The 25,037-nt window shown below is 59.0% G+C and overlaps 1 protein-coding gene across 8 annotated transcripts in view; it reads left to right on the forward strand.

The window, feature by feature from the left end:
• The window catches only part of EXD3 (exonuclease 3'-5' domain containing 3), a 77,462-nt gene that overhangs the window by 15,232 nt on the left and 37,193 nt on the right, over positions 1-25,037 (forward strand). For 3 of the 8 annotated variants that reach the window (XR_009541427.1, XM_060153836.1, XM_060153833.1), the window contains exons 1-6: positions 10,462-10,618; positions 10,714-10,859; positions 11,288-11,461; positions 11,800-11,967; positions 16,813-16,866; positions 17,914-18,053. Coding sequence is in view for 6 of the 8 variants with exons in the window: in XM_060153836.1 (XP_060009819.1) it covers positions 10,477-10,618; positions 10,714-10,859; positions 11,288-11,461; positions 11,800-11,967; positions 16,813-16,866; positions 17,914-18,053 (824 nt within the window). In the remaining 2 variants the exon portion in view is untranslated. Of the gene's footprint in view, positions 1-172; positions 287-8,023; positions 8,089-10,337; positions 10,619-10,713; positions 10,860-11,287; positions 11,462-11,799; positions 11,968-16,812; positions 16,867-17,913; positions 18,054-25,037 lie in introns of those variants that run through there. The other 5 variants (XM_060153834.1, XM_060153835.1, XR_009541428.1 and 2 more) reach the window with 5 other exon arrangements.

Raw genomic sequence — 25,037 nt, forward strand, 5'->3', positions numbered from 1 at the left:
TCCAGCCGGGGAAGCCGAGGCCACCTGAGCCCCCACCCCCACCCCAAGCACAGAAGTGGGCCCTGCGTGGCTGCCTGTCCCTCTGTGTGGCTGCCTGTCCCTCTGTGTAGCCCGTTCCCTTCTGTGTGGAACCTGCAGCCTAACTGTCCCTCTCCACTGGTCCCTTGAGCAGCTCCCTGCCTTCCCCTGAGGATGGACGCCGGAGACCCCGCCGGAGATGCCGCCGGAGAGCCTGCTGCTGGTGACACTGCTGGTGACCCAGCTGGTGGTGAGTGTGTCCCCATGGGTGAGTCTGCACCCCGCACGGCCCAGGTCCAGCCTGGCTGCACTTGTCAGGGCTGGGCATGGGGTGGGTGTGGGGGGGCTCTGTGTACAGGTGCATGTGTGTGCACCAGGCGGGGACCCCAGGTGGGAGGCGTCCAGGCGATGTGGCTTTCTGGGGGCCTGGGACATGTGGAGCGGCCTCAGGTGTGGACGGAAGCAGGCAGGTGGCTGCTACCACGGCCTTCCTGTCCTGAGGGCCGCGGGCGGGCACTTCCTTTGCCCTGGGAAATGTGGCCTCGTGGTCCTGCAGTGGACCGCCTCCCGGCCACTTGCTTCATGTCTGACACCGAGGGTTGGCCATGACTGGACAGACACTTCAGGGAGCTCACACTGAAGTGTGGGTGAAGCTGGGTGCAGGGGGCTGGTGGGAACGGCGGGGTTCTCTCTGGAGCCTGGCTCTGCGCCCCACACCAAGTGCGGACACAAGGCATCTTATCAGTCCTGCCAAGAAGGAGAGAGGACGGGGGCGCTGGGAGGTGTCTGAAGAGTGAGGGCCCCAGACTGGCGCTTCCAGCTTGGGAGCCCCGGGATCCCACATGGTCCCTGGCCCCAAGAGAGCGGAGGCTCTGCCTTCCGTTTCTCCTCCGGGAGCCCCGAACTCCTCGCGGTGGTGTCTGTGGGCTCCGGGAGGCTTGCTTTCTGAGTGTCTCCTGCGTTTGGTGAGTGTTGTGGGCAGGGCAGACGCGGGGCCACGTGAAGCCTGATCTCGCCCCACCAAGGACAGGTGGTGACGTGGAAGAGGAGACCAAGGCTGGAGAAGGAGAGGCTCCTCCCAGGCCGGGATCGGGTGTCCAGTTGGAGAGTGGGGCGCCCCTCCCAGATGGCCCCTGGCATCCTGGGGGGCCGTCCCTGTGCCGGGCTGGGGTCCTCTGCTCACCCACCCCAGGGTCCTGAGAGGCTTGTGGAGTCGGCCCCCCATCTCGTGTGGGGTCCTCCGCAGGTGCACACAGCCTGCTCCAAGCAGAGTCTCCGGGGGGATGTCCAGGCACCCTCAGCCGCCCACAATGGGCTCGTTTTCTGCTCAAGATTCCTCAGACCTTCAGACCGTGCTTTTCCCCACCTGTCCCCAATGCGCAGAGTCTTCAGGACCTGACACCACCCTGTTGGGACTGGGGATCAGACACAGCCCCTGGCCTGCTGTGAGGGACCGCAGGCCAGGGAAGCCCTCTTCAGTGGGCATCTCTCCACCAGGGTCTGGGTACCTCCCCCAGGATGCTTCTGGCGCCTCTGCTGGTTTTGCCAAGAGCAGGACCCTCCTCACCTGTAGCCCCCGGACTCTGACACCCGAGGCCCCAGGGCCCCGGCTTGTCCTGGACCATCTGGATGCCACCCTCCCCCGCCTGTCCTGATGCTGGGGGCAAGAGGGGAAGGGACAGGCCGGGGAAGACCTGTGGCCCTTCCCTCCCATCCTCCCCCCTCCTGGAAACAAGAAAACATTCCCCAACTGAGAAGTCAACTGGGCTCAAAAATTGGTTTTCTCCTGAAATCGTGGCCTTTGGATGAGCAAGCGTAGCTGAATCAGAAAAGCTGCGGGCTGAAGTCCAGCAGGTCCCAGGATCTCAGGCAGCAGTGCATCCCCCTTCCTTGCGAAATTCGAAAGTCAGGCAGACGGAGCTGAATCACTGCTCAGCATGGAGGGAGGGGCAGGCGCGACCCTCCAGGAAGCCCTGTCCCCGCCCCGCCACCCCTCACAGGCTCGTGCAGTACCCGGAACCTCCAGGCCTGGCCCTTCCTGTGTCAGGGCTGGGGTGGGGGGCCCCCCAGCCCCTGGGGCTGTGGAACCATCCTTGGGCTGTGACCTGAGGGAGGCTGTGAAAACAGGCGACACAGCACCCACCTTCCTGGCTGTGTGACCTTTCTGTTTCCTTACCTGAGAAAAATAGTTGTTGCCCTGTACTTAGCTCCATCTGTGAATGAAAGACTGCCTGCGTGTGGGCTGTGGAGGCGTCAGCTGTGATGCTCTTTAGTCTTTGACCCGGTGGAATTTATTTTGCTGGGAGAGGTGAGGAATGGGTCCAGTCCGTCCTGGAGGACCACTGGGACACCCAGCAACACTGAGCTCCCCACGGGTGGAGTCTCCCCGGCTTTCTGCTCTGTTCACCTGCTGCATCACGCTATCTGGTGGCGGTGGTTTTATGACCTGCTGCATCCGGCAGGACTAAACCTCTCGTTGCTTCTCTCTCGTTTCTTGTTTATTTTCCATGTAGACGTCAGGATAGCTTGCTTGCTTCTACAGAAATCCGTTGCTGTTTTTACTGGATTTCATGACATTTATGGTTGGCCAAAGAGGCATCTGACGCCATCTCATCCCAGTGTCAGGCAGGACTGGGGGCTCACAACGCCTTCCCACAAGGTGGGGTCTGCTTCTGCCCTTGAGTGGTGCTTCCCGAGGCCTTGCCCTGGGAGCCGGGCTCGGGTGTGTGCCTGAGGCCCTGGGGAGGAGCCCGTCTAAATTCCTGACCCACAGAATCTGGGATCCTGAGAGATGAACCACTTGTTTGGGACCCGTTGCCTTTCTCTCTATTCTTCTGTCTTCAGCAGTGCTTTTTTTTTTTTTTTTAATTTATTTATGTATCTGGCTGCGCTGGGTCTTCATTGCTGCGTGCGGGCTTTCTCTAGTTGCGGCGAGCGGGGGTTACTCTTCTCTGTGGTGCGCAGGCTTCTCATTGTGGTGGCTTCTCTTGGTGTGGAGCACGGGCTCCAGGCGCACAGGCTTCGGTAGTAGCAGCACGCGGGCTCTGTAGTTGTGGATCGCGGGCTCTAGAGCGCAGGCTCAGTCGTTGTGGCGCACGGGCTTAGGTGCTCTGCGGCATGTGGGATCTTCCCGGACCAGGGCTCGAACCCGTGTTCCCTGCATTGGGATTGGATTCTTAACCCCTGCGCCACCAGGGACGTCCCGAAGTTTGATTCTTGAGCTTGAGTTTCAGTGTCCTCTGGACGCACTGCTGCCCGCCCGCCCTCACCCACGTGCTCCTGGGGTGGTGTCAGGGGGCAGGTACCAGGCCAGAGGCCACCTGCCCTGCCGCCCCTGACCTGCCGTCTGGCCACCCCTGGCCAGCAGGTCCAGGATATCAGGGTGGCCCAGTCCCGGGCCCAGGGTGGGGAGGTGGCAGCGGTGGCCAGGCTGCAGCCACGGCTGATGTCCACGCTGTGTACAGAAGGCCCCCGTGCCCGGCCTCCTGTGGTGCATCCCTGTGTCGAGGGAGCGGGACTGGCCCACTCTCGGCTGGCAGGGTGGCCCCGGGCCGGGCACCCCGTGCTCGATGAGTGCTCCTCGTGCCGGCCTTTGGTGCTTGCTGCACTCAGGCCCGGGCCCACATTCACACCGGCCCCGGGGCCCCTCCAGCTCCAACTTGGGCTTCCCGGGTGTCTGCCCATGGCCACGGAAGCTGGTGACCTTGTCTGCGCGTGCAAGTCTGGCCTTGGCACGTCCAGCAGTCACTATAGAGTGTCCCTCAAGGCCTGGGCCACGGCCTTGAACAGGGCCAACATGGTCACCGCCGGGAGCTGGCAGCATCGGGAGGGGACAGACAGCAAACCCGCATCCCACGTGCAGTGTCAGGTGAGGGGGCCAGGCTGGCGGGTCAGCGGCGCTTGGGCAGCGGCTTGAAGGTCGAGGGTGTGAGTGACCGAGGGTGCAGCCTGGCCTGTGGCTTGGACCCAAAAGGGCACTGGGCCTGGGCGAGCCGTGAACAGAGAGCAGCCTGGCCCAGCCTGACCCTGTCAGACTTTCCTTGCACTGGGCGTGGTCTGCAGGGCCCAGTGGGGAAGAGGGAGACCTCTGGCTGGCGCCTGCTAGGCCCTTTCTTTTGGTAGGAATTCTTGACTTAACCGTGTCCTGAGGTCATCAAGGTATTGTGCAGGTGCCCTGCAGAGGCTCTGTTGATCTGTCTTCACAGTGAGACCTACGGCCCCTGGTGGGTTTTCTGTAGGTGTGAGATGGGGGTGACATCCCAGTGTTTTCAATAAGGTTATGCCGTTTCCCACACTGGCCGCACACCCTGGCCCATGCAGGCCCAGTTCCGGCTCCAAGTCCCCCCTCCCTGGGCCACACGCTCAGCCTTAACCCCTGTGGCTCTGGCCTGGGTGGGGCGGTCCTCTGGTTTCCCTGTGGTTGTTAAGATAGTCCCCCCGCACCCACTCACACTGCTACTGTTTGGGTTAGAGTGTGGGGACTGCTGATTAATTTGGGGAGAATTGACAACTTTGCATATTACTGATTATACGGTATAGCCCGTCCTGAATCAGGCCTTTTAATTTTGTTCTCAGTGACGTTTTTTTTTTAATTTATTTATTTTTGGCTGTGTTGGGTCTTCGTTGCTGCACACGGGCTTTCTCTAGTTGCGGCGAGCGGGGGCTCCTCTTCGTTGCGGTGTGCGGGCTTCTCATTGTGGTGGCTTCTCTTGTTACGGAGCACGGGCTCTAGGCGCGCGGGCTTCAGTAGTTGTGGCTTGCGGGCTCAGTACTTGTGGCTTGTGGGCTCAGTAGTTGTGGCATACGAGCTCAGCAGTTGTGGCTCGCACGCTCTAGAGCACAGGCTCAGTAGTTTAGGCGCACGGGCTTAGTTGCTCCACAGCATGTGGGATCTTCCCAGACCAGGGCTCGAACCCGTGTCCCCTGCACTGGCAGGCAGGTTCTTAACCACTGAGCCACCAGGGAAGCCCCTCTCAGTGACATTTTATATTTTTTGCATGAACTTCTTTTGTTACATTTATCCCAAGAAATTTGAAATTTCTTATGTTACTGTACCTGATATTTTTAAAATGTTCATTTCTGTCTGTCGCTAGTATGGAGGGAACAGTGGACTTCTTTTTTTTTTTTTTGGCCGCACCAAAGTGGCTTGAGGGATCCTAGTTCCCCAACCAGGGATTGAACCCGGGCCCCCTGCAATGGAAGTGCAGAGCCCTAACCAGTGGACCACCAGGGAAGCCCCAACAATGGATTTCTTAATACTGTCCTTGTGTTCACCATCCATGCTGAAATAAGTCCACTGAGTAATTCTAATACTTGTCTTTAGATTTTTCATTGCTTTCTAAAAAATGAATCATTTGTTCAGTGCGTAACGACGTTTTGGGGTATTGTTTTTATTTTTAAAGACTTTATTTTTTAGAGCAGTTTTCGGTCCACAGCAAAATGGAGAAGAACGTGGAGGTTTCCCATCTACCCCTGCCCCTCTCACATGCACCACCTCCCCCGTTATCACCATCCCTACCAGATGGGACACTTGTGACGAGTGAGGGACCTGCCTGGACACGCCATCATCACCCAAAGTCCGTAGTCTACCTTGGGGCTCACTCTTGGCGTTGTACGTTCTGTGGGTTTGGACGATGCAGAGTGACATGTTATCTACTACTGAAGGTTCACAGAGTAGTTTCACTGCCCTGAACCCCCCATGCTCTCCTGTTCATCCTCCCTCCCCCAAGCCCCCGGCAACTCCTCATCTTCATACTGACCCCATAGTTCTGCCTTTTCCAGAGCGTCATAGAGTTGGAATCATACTACGAACGTAGTCTGCAGCCTTTTCCGATTGGCTTCTCTCACTTAGTAGTTGGCATTTAAGTTTCCTCCTTGTCTTTTCATGGCTTGATGGCTCATGTCTTTTTAGTGCTGAATAATATTCCATCGTCTGGAGGGACCAGAGTTTATTGGTCAGAGTGCTGATGCTTTTATTTTTTCCTTTCTAAGTTCTGTGGCCTTAATTTTCCCTTCTTGCTGCTCTGCACTGGCGTCGAATGCACAGTGGGCATCCTCCTGGTGTTTGCGTCTTAGGGGAAAGCTTTCAGCATTGAGTTCTGTGTTCGCTGAGGGTTTTTTATAGGCGCCTTTTGTCTGGCTAAGGAAGTCCCTTCTCTTCTAGTTTGCTGAGTTATTTCTTAAATTATAACTAGAACTCTCCCTTAAGAGATGCTTGTTATGCATCTATTGAGAGCATCGTGTGACTTCTGTCCTTTATTTCACTAGCGAACCAGGCTGATGGACCTTCAGTTGTCCAGCCAGCCTTGCTTTCTGGGACGGACCCTCCTGTGGTGTACACGGGCGTCTCTCCCGGGTCCCTGAGCCCGTGTGCTCGGGGGCTGTCCCCCAGGGTGTGGCTCAGGTCCCCAGCCTTTCCCTCCGTCCCGCCTCCTGCATGGAGCCAGCAGGTTGCCGTCGTCCCCCTGATTCTTGGGTAGGTTCGCGGGTGAAGCCACCTGGGCTCCTGATCCCCCAGATTTGGCCGGGAGAGTCTGTTAGTGGCCTCCCCTGCCCCAGTGTGTGCACTGATGATCAGGTCCTGACTCTGACGCCTGACCCCGACCCACACCATGTGAGGGCATGGCTGGGGTCCTGACCCCTGACCCTGACCCCCACCATGTGCGAGGTGTGGCCGAGGTCCTGGCTAAGTGCCAGGGGCTTCTCCCACCCCCTGGGCTGGGGTCGGGGACACGCCGGGAGCCCAGACGCCCCTTGGCTGCTTTCCTTCCGGTCCTCCCTGGGCTCTGGGCCTTGGCACCTGCCGGTTCTGAACAAAAGGACCAGAAGGCTAAGACTCCGCGCTCCCAATGCAGGGGGCCCGGGTTCGATCCCTGGTCAGGGAGCTAGATCCCGCGTGCATGCCGCAACTAAGACCCGGCGCAGCCAGGTAAATAAATACATACGTGCAGTGTGGTCATTCAGCTTAAAAAAAGAAAAAGAACCGGAAGGTTTGTCTGTAATTTCTCAGCGGGGCTGGAAAGGTTACAGCGCCTGGGCCTTTGAAGCGGAACTCGCAAGGCAAGGAGGGGCTGGGCCTCAAGGCTCGGGCTGCCAGGGAGCGGGGGTGGGGGAGTGGGTTAGGCCGGGGAGGTGCTGCTGAGGCTGGCAGGGCTGCGGTGAGGCGCTGGGGAGGAGGGAGCCCCGCCTGGAGTGCAGGGAGCGTGAGGCCCAGGGGCGAGCCCGCAGCCAGGGGGCGCTGGTGGCCATGGGCACCTCGGAGCTGGGTCCCTGGTCCCCTGGCCTCGGAAACAGCTTTCTTTCCCAAGCCAAGAGCTGGCAGCAGCGACCTTTCCAGGCCAGCGAGCTCTCCTTGGCACTGGCCTTGGATCTCGCCTGAGGGCGCCGACCCTTTTCCAGCAGGAGGGTGACCCCGACCTCCCCTGTCCCGGCCAGCACCGGGCTGAGTGGCACCTGTGTCATGATTCCACGCCCTGTTCTGCAGCAGGGACAGTGGCTTCAGGGAGCAGCGGCCATGGGGGTGGGGAAGGTTTGGGGAGTGGCCAGCCTGCATGGGGCTCACCCGGGGCCGGGACAGGGCAGAGGGGAGACGGGGGAGACAGTGGCCGGAACCACCTCGGGGCCTCGGCAGGGGCCAGAGGCCAGACATGGTGGGCGGTGGATGGGTTTGTGGGCGGCGTACCCTGCTGGGCGGGCCTTGCCCGTGGGGGGCCAGGTCAGTACTGCCGACTTAGCCCCGGCGGCCGACGCCCCTTCCCCACTCACATGGCCACTCTGAACCCACCACGGCTTAAATCTGAGGCCAGGCTCCCTGAGCTGTCAGGGGAAGCCCACCCCGGTGGGCACTGCGGGAAGCAGCTCTGCTGGGTGGCGGGGCCACGGTCCTGGGGAAGGGGCAGAGAGGGCACAAGGGGCCGTGAGCGCTGGGCGGCGTCTGCGGGAGCCCCCAGGCCTCGGCCCCTGCCTGCCCCTCAGCCCCTCCTCGGCCCTTGTCTTGTCCCCTCAGGCCGGGACCCGCTGCTGTTCCTGCAGACCCTGCAGACGCTGTGGTCCACTCGGGAGCTGGGACAGGTGAGCCCTCGGGGTGTGGGCACCTGGCCGCCAGCCTCGGCAGGCTGCCGTGTCGGAATGTTCTGGGGGGTGCATGGGATTGGAGCCGTGGGACGAGGCCTGCTGGATGCTCAGAGCAGGCAGGGAGGGCCTGTGCCCACCACCAGCTCTCCCAGAGGGGCAGCAGGACAGCCCGCCTGGACAGCGGGGGGGATGCGTGTGGTCCGGCGGGAGGAGCTCTGGCGGGGAGGCTGCCAGGGTCTTCCACGGCCACTTGGGGGTCCTGCAGTGGCAGCTGCCACTGCCCAGACCGTGTCCCGCCGTGACCTGCGCCAGGAGGACAGCTCTGCCTCGCGGCCCCCAGGGGTGGTGCAGTTACTGGCCCTCGGCCGCTCCTTCCCTGCACTTTGCTCCCTTGAGGCATCGAAAGGGCGAGGGAGGCTGCCCTGGCTCCTGGGGAGGACGGGCCCACGCGTGGCTGGAGGGAGAGGGCCACATCCTCTCGTGCCAGCCTGGCCTCCAGCTGCCCGCCGAGGGTGGGCAGGGCACCCAGACCTGGGGCAGGCTGGTCGGGCAGGCGTCCGGAGCAGGTAAACTCCAGGCTTCCACAGCGCTGCGTGGTGGAGGAGGGCCGGCAGCCGGCCTCCTCTCTGGACAGGCCTGGGCTCCCCGCCCGGCTGAGCTGCGGGGCCTTGGGCAGATAGCGGCCCATCCACTGCCTGCGCTCAGGCCTGAGAGCAGCCGTCTCTAGCCATCAGCTGGAGAATCCAGAGTTTTTGCAAAAGCCAAACGTTTTTTGATTTTCCAGTTTCGTGCCGTGTGGCTTGAGGGTGAGACTCAGGCAACAGGGCTGTGGTGCTGTTCAGCCTTCCAGTTGGGAGCGGGCTCGTTGCGAGGTGGTATCCTCTGCCCTGGTGTCACGGTGAGCCGGCTTGTGAGCTCGGCTCGACCCTCCATCCCTGTTCACTGAAGGCAGGAGCCAGGGGCCCGCAGAGCCTGAGGACGAGCCGGGCGCTGCCCGGGGGGCGGCGGGGCGCGGGTGGGGGGCCTGCAAATGAAGCCTGGGGGCGGTCTCCCTAATGGTTGTTCCTGGGCAGAGTGTCTGTCTCTGGATTTATTTCTCTGGGAAGCGTCCGCTTCCTCCACGTCACCACGGTTTCGGCCGGAGGTCCCTCCCGGTTCCTGAGCCCCGCGTCTCCCGGCAGCGCTGCCCCTCCCCCGGCCTTGTGCCTCTTTCCCGGGGCTGATCTCAGCCTTCAGGTAGCCGGAAGCCCAAGGCATCGGTTTCCAGGAGTCTTGGTTTCCGATGCTGCATTTAATGCCGCACCTTCCCCCCGAGTTCTGTTCGTCACCGGTTTGATGTGTAGGGGTCCATCGTCCTTCCTGTTTTCTGATTTTCGCTGTGTCTCCTTCGACATTTCCAGAGAAACACAGGGCTGTGTCTTGATGTCGCTTAGCTGTTTGTTTCTGGCTGTGAAGGAGCCTGGTCCATCTGTTTTGGTTTTTGCACAGGACAGGCTTGTTTTGTGGTTAGTTGTATAAACACTCCGAGTTCCCTACTTGGCGAAAGCTCCCGCCTGGAGGGGACACACGTTTGCTCACCAGAACTTGTCCTGGGTTCCTGTGAGCAGCCGGCACCACGCTGTGCAGTCCAAGCTCGGACGCGTGTGATAACCAAGGGGCCAGCAGCTGCAGATGCGGTGGCTCGAGCTCTGAGGACGAGGGTGCAGATGAGCCAGTGTCCTGGGGGCCAAGGGAGCAGCAGAGGGACCCAGGGGGCGGCCGCATGAGAGCAGCTGGAGCCCAGCAGAGCACGTGGAGTTTTCAGGGACCGGACAGGACAGGGAATCTGGAGACGAAGGGGAGGCCAGGGGTCAGGAGGGAAGGAGAGAGGAGGTCAGCCAGGGTCTCAGAGCCAGGGGTCCGGAGGATCGTCGACATGGACGCTGAGCCCACCACGCCAAGGGCAGGGGTAGCACGGGAGGGCGACACGGGCCAGACGTAAATCCCTGGGGCCCACCGCTCAGGGCCACTTGCGTCTTATTCTTTACTTAGTTTTGATTTTTGTTTTCTTTTATAATCCTAGACATATTTATATTCTGTTTTCATCCCCAAACCGATACTTTACTGTTCTGTACTCTTAGAGCTTTGATCACCCTGCTTGCGGTCACCATCATGGTGAATTGCTCCTTGTGTGTCCTGTTGGTTTTCATTGTGAGCTCCCCTTAGTGCAGCTTTTTCCCTCTGGTGGCTGAGGGCCAGGTCCCCAGGGCCGTCCCCAGGACCAACCTCCTGAGCACACGTGGAAATAAATCCAAATCCAAAGGCCAGAGCTGGGTCCTTCTAGACCTTTCCTTTTCCCAAGCAAGGGGTGTGGTGCTGATGGAGACCCCGCCCCCTCCTCGGGCAATGCTGGACGGTGGCCCCCAGGCTCTGTGGGAACCGCAGCCCCCTGCTGGTGCCCTTCAGACCCCTGAGAGGTGTGTGTGGCCTTGCCTATCCATCCTGGAGGGTGACAGCTGTCCTCAGGGTCTGTTTGAGGCCATCTCAGGTGAGTTCCAACAGCCACAGCGAGGGCAGCCCCTTCCAGAGAGCCCTTGGGTGCGAGGGCTTCGGCCCCCTGAGCTCACACTTGGACGCCTGCAGGTCCACCCTGGGCCGGACCCCAGCAGGTCCTCGGTCAAGGGAGCCGCAGTGACCTGAACCACTGGAGCGGGCAGGGCGTGGCGGGCTGGCCGTGCACAGGGCCCTGCTGGTCACGCAGAGGACGCCCGGCTGCTCTAGAGACGGTGGTGAGATGCATGTTGTCCCCCTGGACGTGGGTGTTGGGGACACACCTGTTCTTGTCTCTGTCTTGCAGCTCTTACGTGTCCCCCAGAGCTTCCCAGCACAGGAGGTAGAAAAGTAAACAAAAGGCATTTTTCAGTTGGGGTTTTTTCCTTTTTTCCGTGTCCTATTGCTTGCTGGGCCCTGCTGACCTGTCACCATCTCTGAAGGGCCAGCGCCATGTCCCATGCGTGCCACGCGGGTGGTCAGGGCACAGAGGAGCTCCGCCCAGGGTCTGGCCTGGGGAGCAAGCCCCAGCCTTTGCAGGACCATTGGCCTGGACGGTCCCTGTGCCCGGCCTGGGTGCAGCGGACCAGGAAGGTGTGGGCGGCTCCGTGCGGGTGGAGGAGGCCGGCAGGAGGACTCAACACAGCGAGGCCTTGTGTCTCCACAGCTCCGGGAGGAAGCCCAGAGGGGATTCGCCGCCCTGGAGGACCCGCTCGCCGCCCTCCTGGACATGCTGGACAGCAGCCGGGGCTGGCGGGGGAAGGGCCCCTCCCTGGAGGCCTGGGTCACCCGTGAGCTGAAGCGCTGCTTGCAGGCACAGCTGTGCCCGGGGCCGGCCCGGGTGAGCCCTGCCCGCGGCCCACAGCCTGCCCCTTCCCAGCCCGTCCCGGCCTCGGCACGGGCTTCCCACGCGCACCTGGCCGGGCCCCTGCGGCCTGTGGAGGCCGCCCACGGTGGTCGGGGGCTCTCGGCCTCCCGAGAGCCACACGCCGGGCCGACCTCGGCTCCCTTGCCTGTGCCCCTGCCAGCCAGCCCCTGCTCACCCACAGCGTCCACCCACTGGCTCTGGGCTGCCAGGTGCTGGCCGCACTGGGCCTGCCCAAGCACCAGCCCCCCACCCGCATCAGGCCCCGCGACTCCGGTTGCCGCCTCCACTGAAGCTGGGTCTGGGGCCTCCAGGGCAGCCCAGGGCTGAAGCAGCTGCAGGCCCGTGCGGTCAAGCTCCTCGCCGAGAGCCCCCCCGGCCTCATAGAGCCGCTGGTCAGCATCTTCCAGCTGCAGGACGCAGACCGGAGCCCCCTGCTGGCTCAAGTCCACCGGCTGCACCAGGAGGGCAAGTTCAAAGAAGTGAGTGAGACCCTCCCTGTGGCTCTGGGCCTCTCGTCCACGGACTGGGCCTCCACGTGGGTCAGCGGGGTGGGCAGGAGCCAGGCTGGAGCTCGAGGCGCCGAGCCCAGAAGTGTCCCCTCTGCCCTCCAGCGTGGGGGGCCTTGCAGGGGGCCTCATGTTTGGCGTGCAGGCTTTTGGGGACCAGCTGCCCTGGGGACCATGTCAGGTTCGTGCCTGGCGTGGCGGCCCTGGGAGCCCCTCGCGCTGACCGACTGAGAAAGAGGCTGGGTACAGCCCCCCACACACTGCCTGGTCTGCACCATGCTCAGGGCCCTTCCTCCCCAGGTGCCCGCCGGCCTCTCCCCGCTCGGTCAGTGGCGTGGGGACGCCCAGCTCTGGCCCAGAAGCCCGCGTGGCTGCGGCCCAGCTCCCTTTGTTAACTCCCAGAATTGCTCTCCGGGGGGCTGAGAAGTGCGGGTGTGGGAGAAGCTAGCCGCAGTCTCTGTGCCCCGGGCCCAGATCGGACCCGGGGCCCGCTTCTGTCTTCTCCTGCCCCTGCCCAGACTCACCCAAAGGTCACTTGGTCCTGTGCTGGCCTGGGGGCAGGGGAGCCGAGGCCCCTTGGGGCCCAGCTGCTGCTCCATGAGGACAGACCCTCCCTGCGTGGGGGGCCCTGAAGCCACGACCACGCCAGGCCGGGGGACTGGCCACTGTGCTCTAGTCCTGGTCGGTAACAGAGCACGTGGCCAGGCATCTGTAGGCTGCGCTCGGCCTCCCGGACCTGTCGTGCGGCCCTGCCCCAGAGCCGGGGGCCACGCTCTGGGTGGTGCCCACCCCTGCCTGTTTGCTGGGTCCCTCGGACTGGGTCGGGCCTGTGGTGGTGACCCTGTGAAGGTTGCATCCCGAGGGCCCTGCTGGCTCCCACCCCAGGGACCGGCCCCGGCACACCTGTGGTTTTCAGAAGATCGGTTGTGGGGCATCGTGCCGGCTTGGGGCGCAGATTCTCAGCCACGTCAGTCAGGAGTCCCCAGCGTGTGCGACGCATGTGGGTTGGGGGCCGCCTGAGGGGGAGGGCGTTTTGCTCCCTTGTCGTGGGCAGGGCTGGGCCAGGAGCGCAAACGTGGGGCTTAGTGGCTGCAGGTCTCTGGGTGGGAACTGGGGGCTTTTGGAAGCTCGGTGGGTTTGCTGAGTGTCCTTCGTGAGCAGCAGCGGTCCTCGTTGAAGCCCAGAAGGTTCTGAGATGCAGCGGGAGCTCTGGGGTCCTGGCCCAGTGTTCACCGCGGATGACCCGTCTGCGGCTGAGGTCGGGAGCGGCGGGGCCCATGGGTGAGCAGCAAGGGGGCGCTGTCAGCGAAGCTCTGAGCTGTGCTGCAGGCGCAGGGGGCCCTGGGCTCCGCGCACCCCGAGATGCGAGACACGCGATGCCCTTGCAGGGCAGGGGAGGTGGGGCAGCCCCGGGCGCCCGGCTCAAAGGTGCCCTCTCCCTGGGTGGTGAGTCCAGCACGCAGGGCCCAGAGGCTCCCTCCGGGCTCACCTCCCCCGCTGCCTCGTGGGGCCCAAAGTTTCTGGCGCCAGGGTGCCAACAGGCGTGGGGTGCGGCCGGCACCCAGGCGGGTCCCAGGCCCACCCCACACGGGGCCCTCTTCCCAGTGAGGAGGCCCGTCGGAACGGAGGTGTGCGGCCCAGGCCCAGGTGGAGGATGTGCTGCGCGGCCACGATGGCGGCGCAGGGACCGGGCGCCCGGCTGCTCGGGGCTCTGCCGGGGCTGAACGGGCGCCGAGGCAGAAGGCGGGCTGGTGTGTCGCGTCTCCTGTTACGCTCAGGCCTTTCAAAGAGCGTCTGGGCGGCCGAATGCGCCTCCCTTGCGCTCTGAGGCAAGACTTGCACACAAAGGGGGCTCTTGTCCCGCACAGGCCCCTCGTGCGAAGAAAGGCCATTGTCCCCGAGCGGGGCGGCCCGGCAGGCAGTGCACGCTCCAGTGCCCACCGCCGCGCCGCCGAGGGGCCGCCTTCAGGCCTGTCCACTCGGATTAGCGGGGACTCACGACTTAATGCGCTGCGATATTTCATGTCGAGGGCGGCGGCCGGCCCCAGCCGCGTGAATGCCTGCTTTTGTCTGCTGCATTATTTTATTTACATTTTTTAAACAGCTTATCAAGGTAAAAAGATAGCTTTGCTTTAAAAAAAAAAAAAGCCCCTTGGCTCCAGGCCCGCGCTGAGCCGCCGAGGACGGAAGGCCCGTCCCGGGGCCCGGCCGCCGGGTCTGGGCACCTGCCCAGCCCCCCTGCTGGCCGAGCGGGCAGTCGGGCGTCCGTGCAGGGCTCTTCCCGCTGTCACCGCCCCAGCCCCTCTGGTCTTCTTAGTTACTTTCCCCCAAAGCGGCAGCTCTGGGGTCCGTCTGGTCAGAGGTCCCTGCAGCCCCGCCCTGACCCGGCCGCAGGGCAGCCCTCTTCTCGGTGGCTGGCTCTCAGCCACCTGGGCGGAGGTCAGGGAGACCCGCAAGGTGCCAATTGGGCCCAGCCCTGGGCAGTGTCCATCTGCAGGTCCCGGCCACTGCCCTCCTCCCGTTGGGCCTGCTCCCCGGCCTGGGTCTGGAGCCAGTTGCAGGCACCTGGGCCAGCCGGCGATCTTCCTGCATCCGCGGGGCCCCCCACGTGGCCACGTGACCGGTGGTAAGACGTGGGCAGGCTGGCCTGCTGGCCCCTCAGCAGAAGCTCAGACTGAGAAGTGACCAGAATCCAGTTCTCAGCCAGGCCCAATAGATCCAAAGTGGAGTCCAGGCCGGGGGCTTCCTAGAGGAGGTTCTGCTGCCAGGTAACCGTGGCCGCCCCCGATGGAGTTAGGGCGCCCTCCCGTGGCCGGGTGAGGCCAAACGGTCCCCCTCCTCGTCTTGTGCCCCCCAGCCTCCAGGCTACGGAGCTCCCCAGGGCTGCGGGGGCAGGACGAGGGCACTTCCCAGACTGTCCCTGGGGGTGTCCATGGCCTTCCAGCCCTGGATGCTCTGGCCACACCCCTCAGTGTCCACGCAGGCTGCCTGGCCAAAAGAGGGCAGCCTGGGTGCACAGAGGCTCCAGCCTGGCCTGGATAGAGGCTGGCTGCCCTGGAGGAAGCAGGCAGAGAGAAGGGGACCCAAACCCTCTGACAGTGTCATCCTGTAGCCAGGGCTGTGCACCCCTCACGGGGAGGGGGGCGGGGGGGGGCCTGAGGAGCTGGATCCTCAGACGATGGAGGCCGACAGCCCAGCAGAGTGGTGAGAAGCAAGGGGCTCACCTCGCTGCCCCCTCCCCTCCCCACTCCCAGGTCATTGCCCAGGGCCTGATCTGGGGGGTGGGAGGGTCCCAGGCCCCCAGTCGTCCCTCCCACGGCCCCTTCTCCAACCGTGGCATGGCCCGACCAAGCCCAGGTCCAGATGTTGGCCCTTCAGTAGCCTGGAAGCCAGGCAAGGGTCCAGCAGATGCAGGACACTGGGGACGGGGTTCTGACCACCCCAGGTTCTGAATAAAGTGTGTGAGGCCGCCAGTGTGGGCACTCTGGCCTTCTTGAATGAGGGTCCGGATCTCCCTCAACTTCTCGGGGGTTTCCCGTCCAGAAGAGGTCAGCGCCATCCTGTGAGGCTGGAGTGGTGCCCAGGAAGGCCCCCACGTGGTGGCACCTGCGCCCTGCCCGCAGCCCTGGGCCCCTCCCCCAAGCCCTGCACCCTCTCCTCAACCCTGGCTCCTTCCCTGGCCCCGCCCCAGCCCCTCCCCCATTTCTGCTTTATCCCCCTCGCCCAAGCCCTGCACCCCCCTTCCCCTGGCCCTGGGCCCCCTGGGGCCTGGCCGAGGCTGAGCTCCTGGACACCGGCCAGGCCGCGGGGCGCCGGGTCAGTGCCGCGCAGGGAGAGGCCCCCCAGCCCCGCGCCCCCGCCGCGCGGTCCAGGCCTCCACCGGAGCAGCCTTTCCCAGGCCGCTATTTTGAGCCTTCTGTGAGCTGCAGGGGGCGGGGCCGGGCTGCCCAGCTAGTTATTTTTGCTCATAATGGGAGCACGACGTATGGAAATTATTAATAGCAGAGCGGCCTGTGCTACGTGCGGGCGCCAGGGCCGCGCCGTTTCCTCTGCTGAGTCGGGGGAGGGTCGCGCGCCCCGTGTAGGGCAGGCCGCCCAGCGTGCCCACTGCCCCATATAAGGGGCTGCCTGGGGGCGGGGGGTATTCAGAGCCTCTTGCTCTGTGGCTCCTGGGGCAGCTCTCTGCATGCCCCCAATGCACGACCACGCCGGTCCCGCTGCCAGGACCTGGAGCGAGCCTGCCCCATCCGACGACTCCTAGTCACTGGGGCACGTGGTGTAGCTTGTGGAAAGGGTTCAGAGGCCTGAAGGAGCCCCGCGTGTCAGGGCCGCCGCAGTCCCTCGGGCCTCCCGGGCGCACAGAGTGCCCTCGCTGTGGGCACTGTGAATGGTGGGAGGGGATGCTCCCTGGAGGAGTGGGGCAGCAAGAGCAGACGTGGGGAGAGCGGTGTGCACCGTGTCCAGGCCCCATGGCTAGGTGATGGGGGCTTCTGTCCCTCCCTCTGCGTCCTCCACCCTCTCGTCGGCAAGCCAGGACCCAGGCCACCTGGCTCAGCTCGCACTTTGCGGCCCCGACCAGGCCGCACCCCAGTCTGGAGGGCACAGGGGTCGTTCCACCCACCCCAGCGCGTGCGGGGCCTGGCTCAGCACAGGGGGGCTTGTAGGCCGGAGCACTGCCTGGTTTCCGGCCCCGTGGCTGTGCCTGCAGCGACTGGGCGGTGACGGGGTGGGAGTGGGGGCTGCAGAAGGGCGGGAGCCCCCACCTGTGGCACCGCCTGTCCCCCAGGCCCAGTGTCATCCGGTCCCTCTGTTTCCCAGGCCATCGTGCTGGGCGCAAAGCTGCGGCTGCAGGCAGATCTTGATGTTGAGAAGGTAAGGGTCATTCTCATGCAAACCGCGTAGCTTCCAGCTCCAGGGCTCCAGAAACGTGGTGTAGGGAGGGTCCCTCCCACTGAGCCCTGAGCTTTGCTCCCCACACGGCTGGGGCCAGGGCGCTGGAGGGCAGGGGTCACATGTGACTACCTGCTCATGTGAGGAGGGTCCAGGACTAGGGGAAGGAAGGGGCCAGCAAGGGCCTGTGCGTGGTCAGCAGGCATTGGTGTAACGTGCTCAGAAAGTGGCCAATCACCAGGAGCTCACCAGGCGTTCCTTCTCTGCTCTGGGGTGGCTGGAAGTGTTCTCAGGAATGGGGGCTCCCACAAGGACCGCCCACCTGGAGCCCTGGTTTGGCAAATGGGCCTCCGTCCAATCTGGGCTCCAGACAGCCTGCCCTATGTGACCACCTGGGGGAGGGGAAGGCAGGTGAGGAGGGGTCTTCCACAGGGGCCACTGGGAGGGGGCTTTGTCGAGAGCTGGTTCTTTCAAGAGGAGTGGCCCGTATGTCCCAGTGCCCAACACCACGGCCAGGGGCTCCCTCGGGGCCTCCCTGAGGGCTTGGGGGTCTTGTGAGCTTGCGCCAGGCCACGTGCTGGTGCCGTCTTGCCCGTGACGGGCATTTCTGGGCCAGCAGGGCCATGGCCGGTAGTTGGTCTCCATCCTGCCCACCCCACCCTGCTCGGTGAAGACACGGGGACAATGGGGCCCCTCCAGGAGCCCCCTTGTGTCTTGGAGCCTCTCATCCTTCCCGAGGGAGATGGGGTGACCACAGAGCCCCCCAGGGACGGGGCCCAGGGAGCGGCGGGGCTTGTGTGTGTGTGCAGGGGCCCGAGCATGGGGCGCAGGCCGTGAGCCGGGCGTGGGGCTTCGCGAGGTCCTCAGACACTCGGTTGGGCCCCCAGGCTCCCCGGGGAGGCAGGTTGCGTGGACCAGCCTCCAGGCCGCTTGGTTCTGACGCTCTGGCCACTCCCTGCACTGGGCTGGAAGTGAGTCCGGGGTCTCGGGTGCAGTGGGGCTGCGGCCTGAAGGTGTGTCTCCCCGTAGATGTGCCTCCCCCTGCTCCTCCAGGACAAGGCAGACCTCGTGGAACGCTACGTGGACGGCTTTCCCGACCTCCAGCGGAGGCTGCTGGCCCTCATGGACTCCTGGTGCCAGCCCGGCTTTGACATCAGAGTCGTCGCCAGGTGAGCCCCACGGGGGCCCGGGGTGGGGTGGGGGCAGGGACGTGGCAGGGGCAGTAGGCACGTGGGAAAGTCACCCCACACCCCACACCACCTCTCCAGGTGAGCCCCGGCCAGGTGGGCAAGGAACCTGCTTCGGGAGCCAAGAGGTCGGGCTGGCAGCCACCGGGTGAGAGAGTTTAATGCTCTGAGATGAGCACAAATTATTCTCCACAGGGACTCCTTCCTTACGCAGTCCTGCAAGTCATATCTCTTATCCATTCACTGGTTCCTTCGTTTCTTCCTTCATGTAATAAATGTTTGTGGAGCACCTGCTGTGAACCCTGTCCCAGCAGTTACAGAGAAGAGGCAGCATGCCAACAGGGAGCCCACGTGTGTGCGTGTGCGTGTGACCCCAGGGCGTCCCCTGAGCATGGGCATCTGGAAGGAGAAGGGCTTCCTCCCACCTCCCTGGGGTGGCTGAGGGGAAGTGCACTGGGACTGCCAACGCTCCTTGGCCACCTGTCCCTCAGCAGGCAGCGGGGCTGGGCGCCCTGTCCATGCGCCCTGCAGCCCGGACCCTCTCACTTGAGAGTCAGGCCTTGGGCTCTGGCGGCAGGCCTCCCTGGACCCTCCCTCCCCTGGAGCTGGGTGTTTTCCTCATCCCTAAAATGGGACTAATTCTGTCTCAAAGGGCTGTCGCGACTTCACACCCTACGAAGTGAACAAAGCAGCAGGCCAGGCACACGTTGTGTTGCTGCCATTGCTTTTATTATGCATTAAAAAGGAGAGAGAAATATAGGTGGAGCAGTACGGACGGGGAAGAGGGGAGACACACGGGTGGAGAGTGGGGGGGCCCGTGAGTTAGATTTAACGTGGATATTTAATGATTTTTTTAAATGTCCTCGTGCTATGCTCTGAAAGGACTCAGAAGCGATGACATCCTCTAGCAGTGAGCACACCTAGCAACCAGATCTTGGTTTCTAGATACCATTCTCCACTAAAAGGAACAAAGGCTCCTTGGGGAGTAGACTGAGAATGAAAACAATAATAGAGCATAAAAGCATGGTAATAGAGCATAATACCTTGGATTTTTAAAAATGCATGAGTCGGGGCTTCCCTGGTGGCGCAGTGGTTGAGAATCCGCCTGCTAATGCAGGGGACACGGGTTCAAGCCCTGGTCTGGGGCAATCCCACATGCCGCAGAGCAACTGGGCCCGTGAGCCACAACTACTGAGCCTGCGCGTCTGGAGCCTGCGCTCCGCAATGGGAGGCTGCGACAGTGAGAGGCCCGCGCACCACGATGAAGAGTGGCCCCCACTCGCCGCAACTGGAGAAAGCCCTCGCACAGAAACGAAGACCCAACACAGTCAAAAATAAGTAAATTTATAAAAATGCATGAGTCTGTGGGACTTCCCTGGTGGCGCAGTGGTTAAGAATCCACCTGCCAATGCAGGGGACACGGGTTTGAGCCCTGGTCAGAGAAGATCCCACGTGCCGCGGAGCAACTCAGCCCGTGCGCCACAACTACTGAGCCTGTGCTCCAGAGCCTGCGAGCCACAACTGCTGAGCCCGTGTGCCACAACTACTGAAGCCCACGTGCCTAGAGCTCCGTGCTGTGCAACAAGAGAAGCCCGTGCACCATAACGAAGAGTAGCCCCTGCTCACTGCAACTAAAGAAAGCCTGTGTGCGGCAACGAAGACCCAACGCAGCCATAAATAAATAAATAAATATTTTTTAAAATGCATGAGTCTGGAGTGATGCTCAAAGGCAGGGAGGAAAACTCTTTTACAGGGTATGTCAGCTAATAAATGGAAAGGAATGATAAAGTTAGAAATCACCGTTTTGTAACTTCTAATAAAATAATTGATTTAGGCACAGATCATAAAGACATGCTAAGAAAGAAAGAGATAAATACAAATTACCCATATGTAGAACGTCACTACAGACCTTACAGACTTTAAAATGGTAATAAATGTTGTTTACAACTTGATGCAAATACATTTAACAGTTTAGATGTAACAGACCAAATTCTTGCAAAACACAACTTACAAAACTGAAAAAATAGAAAATTTGAATAGTCCTATATCTATTAAATAAATTGCATCTGTAGTTTAAAACTTTACCACAAAGAAAACTATGGATTTAGATGGCTTCACTAGTGAATTCCTTCAAGTGTTTAAGGAAGAGATCGTACCAATCTTACACAAATTCTTCCAGAGAATGTAAAAAGAAAGAGCACATCCCAACTTTTTTTTCTTTTTTTTGGCTGCGTTGGGTCTTCGTTGCTGCGCGGGGGCTTTCTCTAGTTGCAGTGAGTGGGGGCTACTCTTCATTGCAGTGTGCAGGCTTCTCATTGCGGTGGCTTCTCTTATTGCAGAGCACAGGCTCTAGGCATGCGGGCTTCAGTAGTTGAGGCGCGTGGGCTCAGTGGTTGTGGCACATGGGCTCTAGAGCGCAGGCTCAGTAGTTGTGGCACGCGGGCTTAGTTGCCCCGAGGCCTGTGGGATCTTCCCGGACCAGGGATGGAACACATGTCCCCTTCATTGGCAGGCGGATTCGTAACCGCTGGACCACCAGGGAAGTCCCCAACTTGTTTTATTCAGCTAGTTTAAGGCTTGATACCAAAACTCGAAAAAGACATTAGGAGAAAGGAAAATTAAAGTGCAGTGTATCTCATGAACATAGATGCAAAAATACTAAACAAAATATTAGCAATCAAATCTACTAATATATTAAAGAGTTAAGAAAATGAGAAGACAAGCTCAGATTGCGAGAAAATATTAGCAAAGACACATCTGATAAAGGACTGTTATCCAAAACATAGAAAGTTACCTTAAAACTCAGCAGTAGGAAAACAAACAACCATGGGCTTCCCTGGTGGCGCAGTGGTTAAAAATCTGCCTGCCAATGCAAGGGACACAGGTTTGAGCCCTGGTCCGGGAAGATCCCACGTGCTGTGGAGCAACTAAGCCCATGCACCACAACCACTGAGCCTGCGCTCTAGAGCCCGCGAGCCACAACTACTGAGCCCATGAGCCACAACTACTGAAGTTGCACACGCAGAGCCTGCGCTCCACAACAAGAGAAACCACCCCAGTGAGAAGCCCGCGCACCGCAACAAAGAGTAGCCCCCATTCCCGGCAACTGGAGAAAGCCCGTGCGCAGTAACGAAGACCCAACGCAGACAAAAATAAATAAATTAAATAAATAAATTTTTTTAGAAAAGAAGGAAAACCAACAACTGATTTTAAAAACGGACCAAAGATCCAGATACCTCAGCAGAGAAGATACACGAATGACAGATAAGCACATGAAAGGATGCTCTACATCGTATGTCCTCGGGGAAATGCAAACTAAAACCACGAGCTATCATGACACCCCTATTAGAATGGACAGAATCCAGAACACTGACATCGCCAAATGCTGGCGAGGATGTGAAGCAACGAGAACTCTCATCACTGCTGGTGGGAATACAAAGTGCTGCAGCCACTTTGAAGGACAGTCTAGTGCTTTCTTACAAAACTAAACACGTTCTTGCCATATGACCAAGCCATCGCGCCACTTGGTATTTACCCAAAGACACTGAAAACCTCTGTCCACACAAAAACCTGCACTTGAGTGTTTATAGCAGCTCTATTTATAGTTGCCGAGACTTGGAAGGAGCCAAGATGTCCTCCAGTAGTTGGATGGATAAGTAAACTGTGGTCCATCCAGACAATGGAATATTATTCAGAGCTAGAAAGACATGAGCCATCAAGCCATGAAAAGACAGGGAGGAAACTTAGATGCAAATTACAAAGTGAGAGAAGCCAATCTGAAAAGGCTACTGCTGTGAGATTCCAGCTATATGACATTCTGGAAAAGGCCAAGCTATAGAGACAATAAAAGGATCAGGGATTATGGGGAGGGAGGAACGAATAGGAGAGCACCGAGGATTCTTAGGGCAATGAAACTACTCTGTATGTCACTGTAATCGTGGGTACCTAGGCATTTGTCAAAGCGCATAGAATGTGCGACACCAAGAGTGACCCCAAGGTAAACCACGGACTGTGTGGGGGTGAGGATGACGTGTCCAGGTGGGTTGATCACTGTGACAAGTGGACCATCTGGTGGGGATGCTGACAGTGTGTGTCACGGTCTGCTCAGCTTTGCTGTGAACCTAAAACTGCCCTAAAAAAAGTAAAATCGATTTTTTCAAAAGTTTATACACCATGATCTAGTGGGATTTATTTAAGGAACGTGAGGTTGGTAAAACATTTAGAAATCCATCGGCATTCACCCTGTCAACAGATTAGATAACAAAACTATGTAAGCATCTCAACGTATATAAAAATTATAAAATTCAAACCTTATTTACGATAAAAACTCTCAGCAAACTACAAATATAAGGAAACTTCCTTTATCGGATAAAGGATAGTACTGAAAATAAAAAGAAAACTACAGCAAGCATCATTTTTTTCTGAGTTTTCTTCAAGTATGATTACTATATAATGAACTCTGTTCGGAGTGTGTAAGTTTGTAACTTTTGATGTATGTACGTGTCCACGAAACCATCACCACAATCCAGGTGCTGAGCACACCCCCCCACCCCCCGCCACCCCCTGAGGACCGCTGATCTGCTCTGCGTTACTGTAGATTCCTTTTCATTTTCTGGTACATTATGTAAGCGGAGTTCTGTCGTCTGGCTTCTGTCCCCAGCACAATCATTCTGAGATTCATCCACGTTATTTCATTTCTTAGTGCTGAGTGGTGTTGCCGTGTGTAGCTGCACCACGCTTTGCTTATCCATTCACTCATCGATGGATATCTGGGTGTTTCCAGGTTTTGTCTGTTACACACACCGCTGCTGCGAACGTTCGTGCCCAAGGCTTTGCGTGGACGTGTGTCTTCATTTCTCTTGGGTGAACACCCTGGAGTGTGATGCCTGGGTCATGTGATGCGTGTGGATTAATTTTTTGAGAAACCGTCAAACTGTTTTCCAGGGCGGCTGCACGTTTCCCATTCCCTCCAGCAGTAGGCGAGAATCGCCAGACCCACATCCTCGCTGGCCCACGGCCTGGTCAGCCTGTAACGTCCACGGTTCTAATGGGCGTGGAGTCGTATCTTTTTGTGCTTTTGATTTGCAGTCCCTAATGACTAAGGATGTAAAGTGTATTTTCATTTGCTTATTTGCCATCTGTGTGTCTTCTTTGGTGAATTAGCTGCTCCATCTTTTACACTTTATTAAAAAAAAAAATCTTATTTAATTTGGTTGCACCGGTCTTATTTGTGGCAGGCGGGCTCCTTAGTTGTGGCATGCAAACTCTTAGTTGCGGCATGCATGTGGGATCTAGTTCCCTGACCAGGAATCGAACCCAGGTCCCCTGCATTGGGAGCTCGCAGTTTAACCACTGCACCACCAGGGAAGTCCCTACACACTTTTTAATTAGGTTGACTGTTTTCATTACTGAGTTTTGAGAGATTTAGAAATATAATCTGGGTTAAAGGCCCTTAACAGACATGTTATTTGCAGACGTTTCACCCTGTGGTGCATCTTCTCATTCTTTTAATGATCTCTCAAAGAACAAAAGTTCTTAATTTGTTGAAGTCCAGTTTATAAATTAAAAAAGTTTTTGCATCATGCTTTTAGTATCATAGCTAAGAAATCTTTGCCTAACTCTAGGGCACAAACATTTTCTCCTGTTTACTTCTAGAAGTTTTATAATTTTAGGTTTTACATTTCAATCTATGGCCCATTTTTGGAGAATTTTCATATGGGGTGCTAGGTGTGGATTGAAGTTCTTTTTTTTTTTTTTTTTAACAGCTGATGTCTAATTGTTCCAGCAGCATTTGTTGTAAAAGACTGTCCTTTCCCACAGAGTTGACTTTGTGCCTCTGTCAGGTGTCCATATATGTGTGGGTCTCTCTGTCCTCTTCTGCTCTGTCTGTGGCACGTGTTCTGACCGCCGTAGCCTCACAGCAAGTCCTGAGTCAGACAGGGTTAGCCCTCCAATGCTGTTCTTCTATGTCAAAGTTGTTTTTAATTATTCTGGGCCCTTTGCACTTGTATATGAATTTTAGAATCAGTTTGATGATTTCTATCCCCCAGAAAAGCCCCCTGAGCAGGGGAACACAGCCAGGGCTCTGAGACCTCTGGCCAGCCTATCTGGAGCTTAGAGGAAGCAGAAAATCACTTAAAAACAAACACGAAAGCTGTAGGGCTGTAGAGAGTTTCTGTGTCTGAAATAAACACCAGAGCTATACAGAGGGCGCCTTTGGAATACAGAACAGACTTGTCAGTTAAAAACGTGATGGCAGAATGAAAGTCTCAATAAAAGGTTTGGAAGATAAACTTGAAGATATCTTCCCAACGTCATACAAAATAAATGAACAAAGAAGGAAAAGCAGAGGAAAGTTTGTTTTTTTAAAAAAATGGCAGATTCTGTCAAGAAGACCCAACATCCAAATAATGGGAATTCCAGAAAGAAAGAAGGGAAAACATGGAGGAATTCACTCCAGACCCAGTCCTGGGTGGATGGAGAGAGACCCACACTGAGGACCAGGACCCTAAACCCTCAGAAAGAGCAGGAGTCAGACCGGTTCCAGGAGCAGTGCCGGCGCAGGCTTCAGCCCAGCCAGACGCAGTCCAGTGTGAGGCCTAGGGCACCGTCTCCAGGTCCACGCCTCGCCCCTGGGAGGCGCCTGCAGAGCCGCTTTGCCCTGGCCTAGGGACAGGAGAGGTGCAGGGCCACCACGACGGTGATGGACAGGGGCCTGGGAGCAGCCAGTAGCGGGGAGAGGGGCGCAGGGTGATGTGGGCTCTGTCCACAGGACAGGAGGCTAAGGAAGCAATCAGACCAGCAAGGATTAACCCGCAGAGAAGGGGAGGCTGTGGCTTAGCTGCCAGTCACATTTGCACCATCGTGATATTGTAGAAGCTGCTTGTGCCCAATTAACTGGAACCGTGGGTGCTGTTGTTTGGGGAGAGGAGCCTTCTGTGGTGAGACATCGTACAAAACACCTAA

This window comes from Lagenorhynchus albirostris, chromosome 7 (assembly GCF_949774975.1).
Source record: "Lagenorhynchus albirostris chromosome 7, mLagAlb1.1, whole genome shotgun sequence".
Classification (NCBI taxonomy): Eukaryota; Metazoa; Chordata; class Mammalia; order Artiodactyla; family Delphinidae; genus Lagenorhynchus; species Lagenorhynchus albirostris.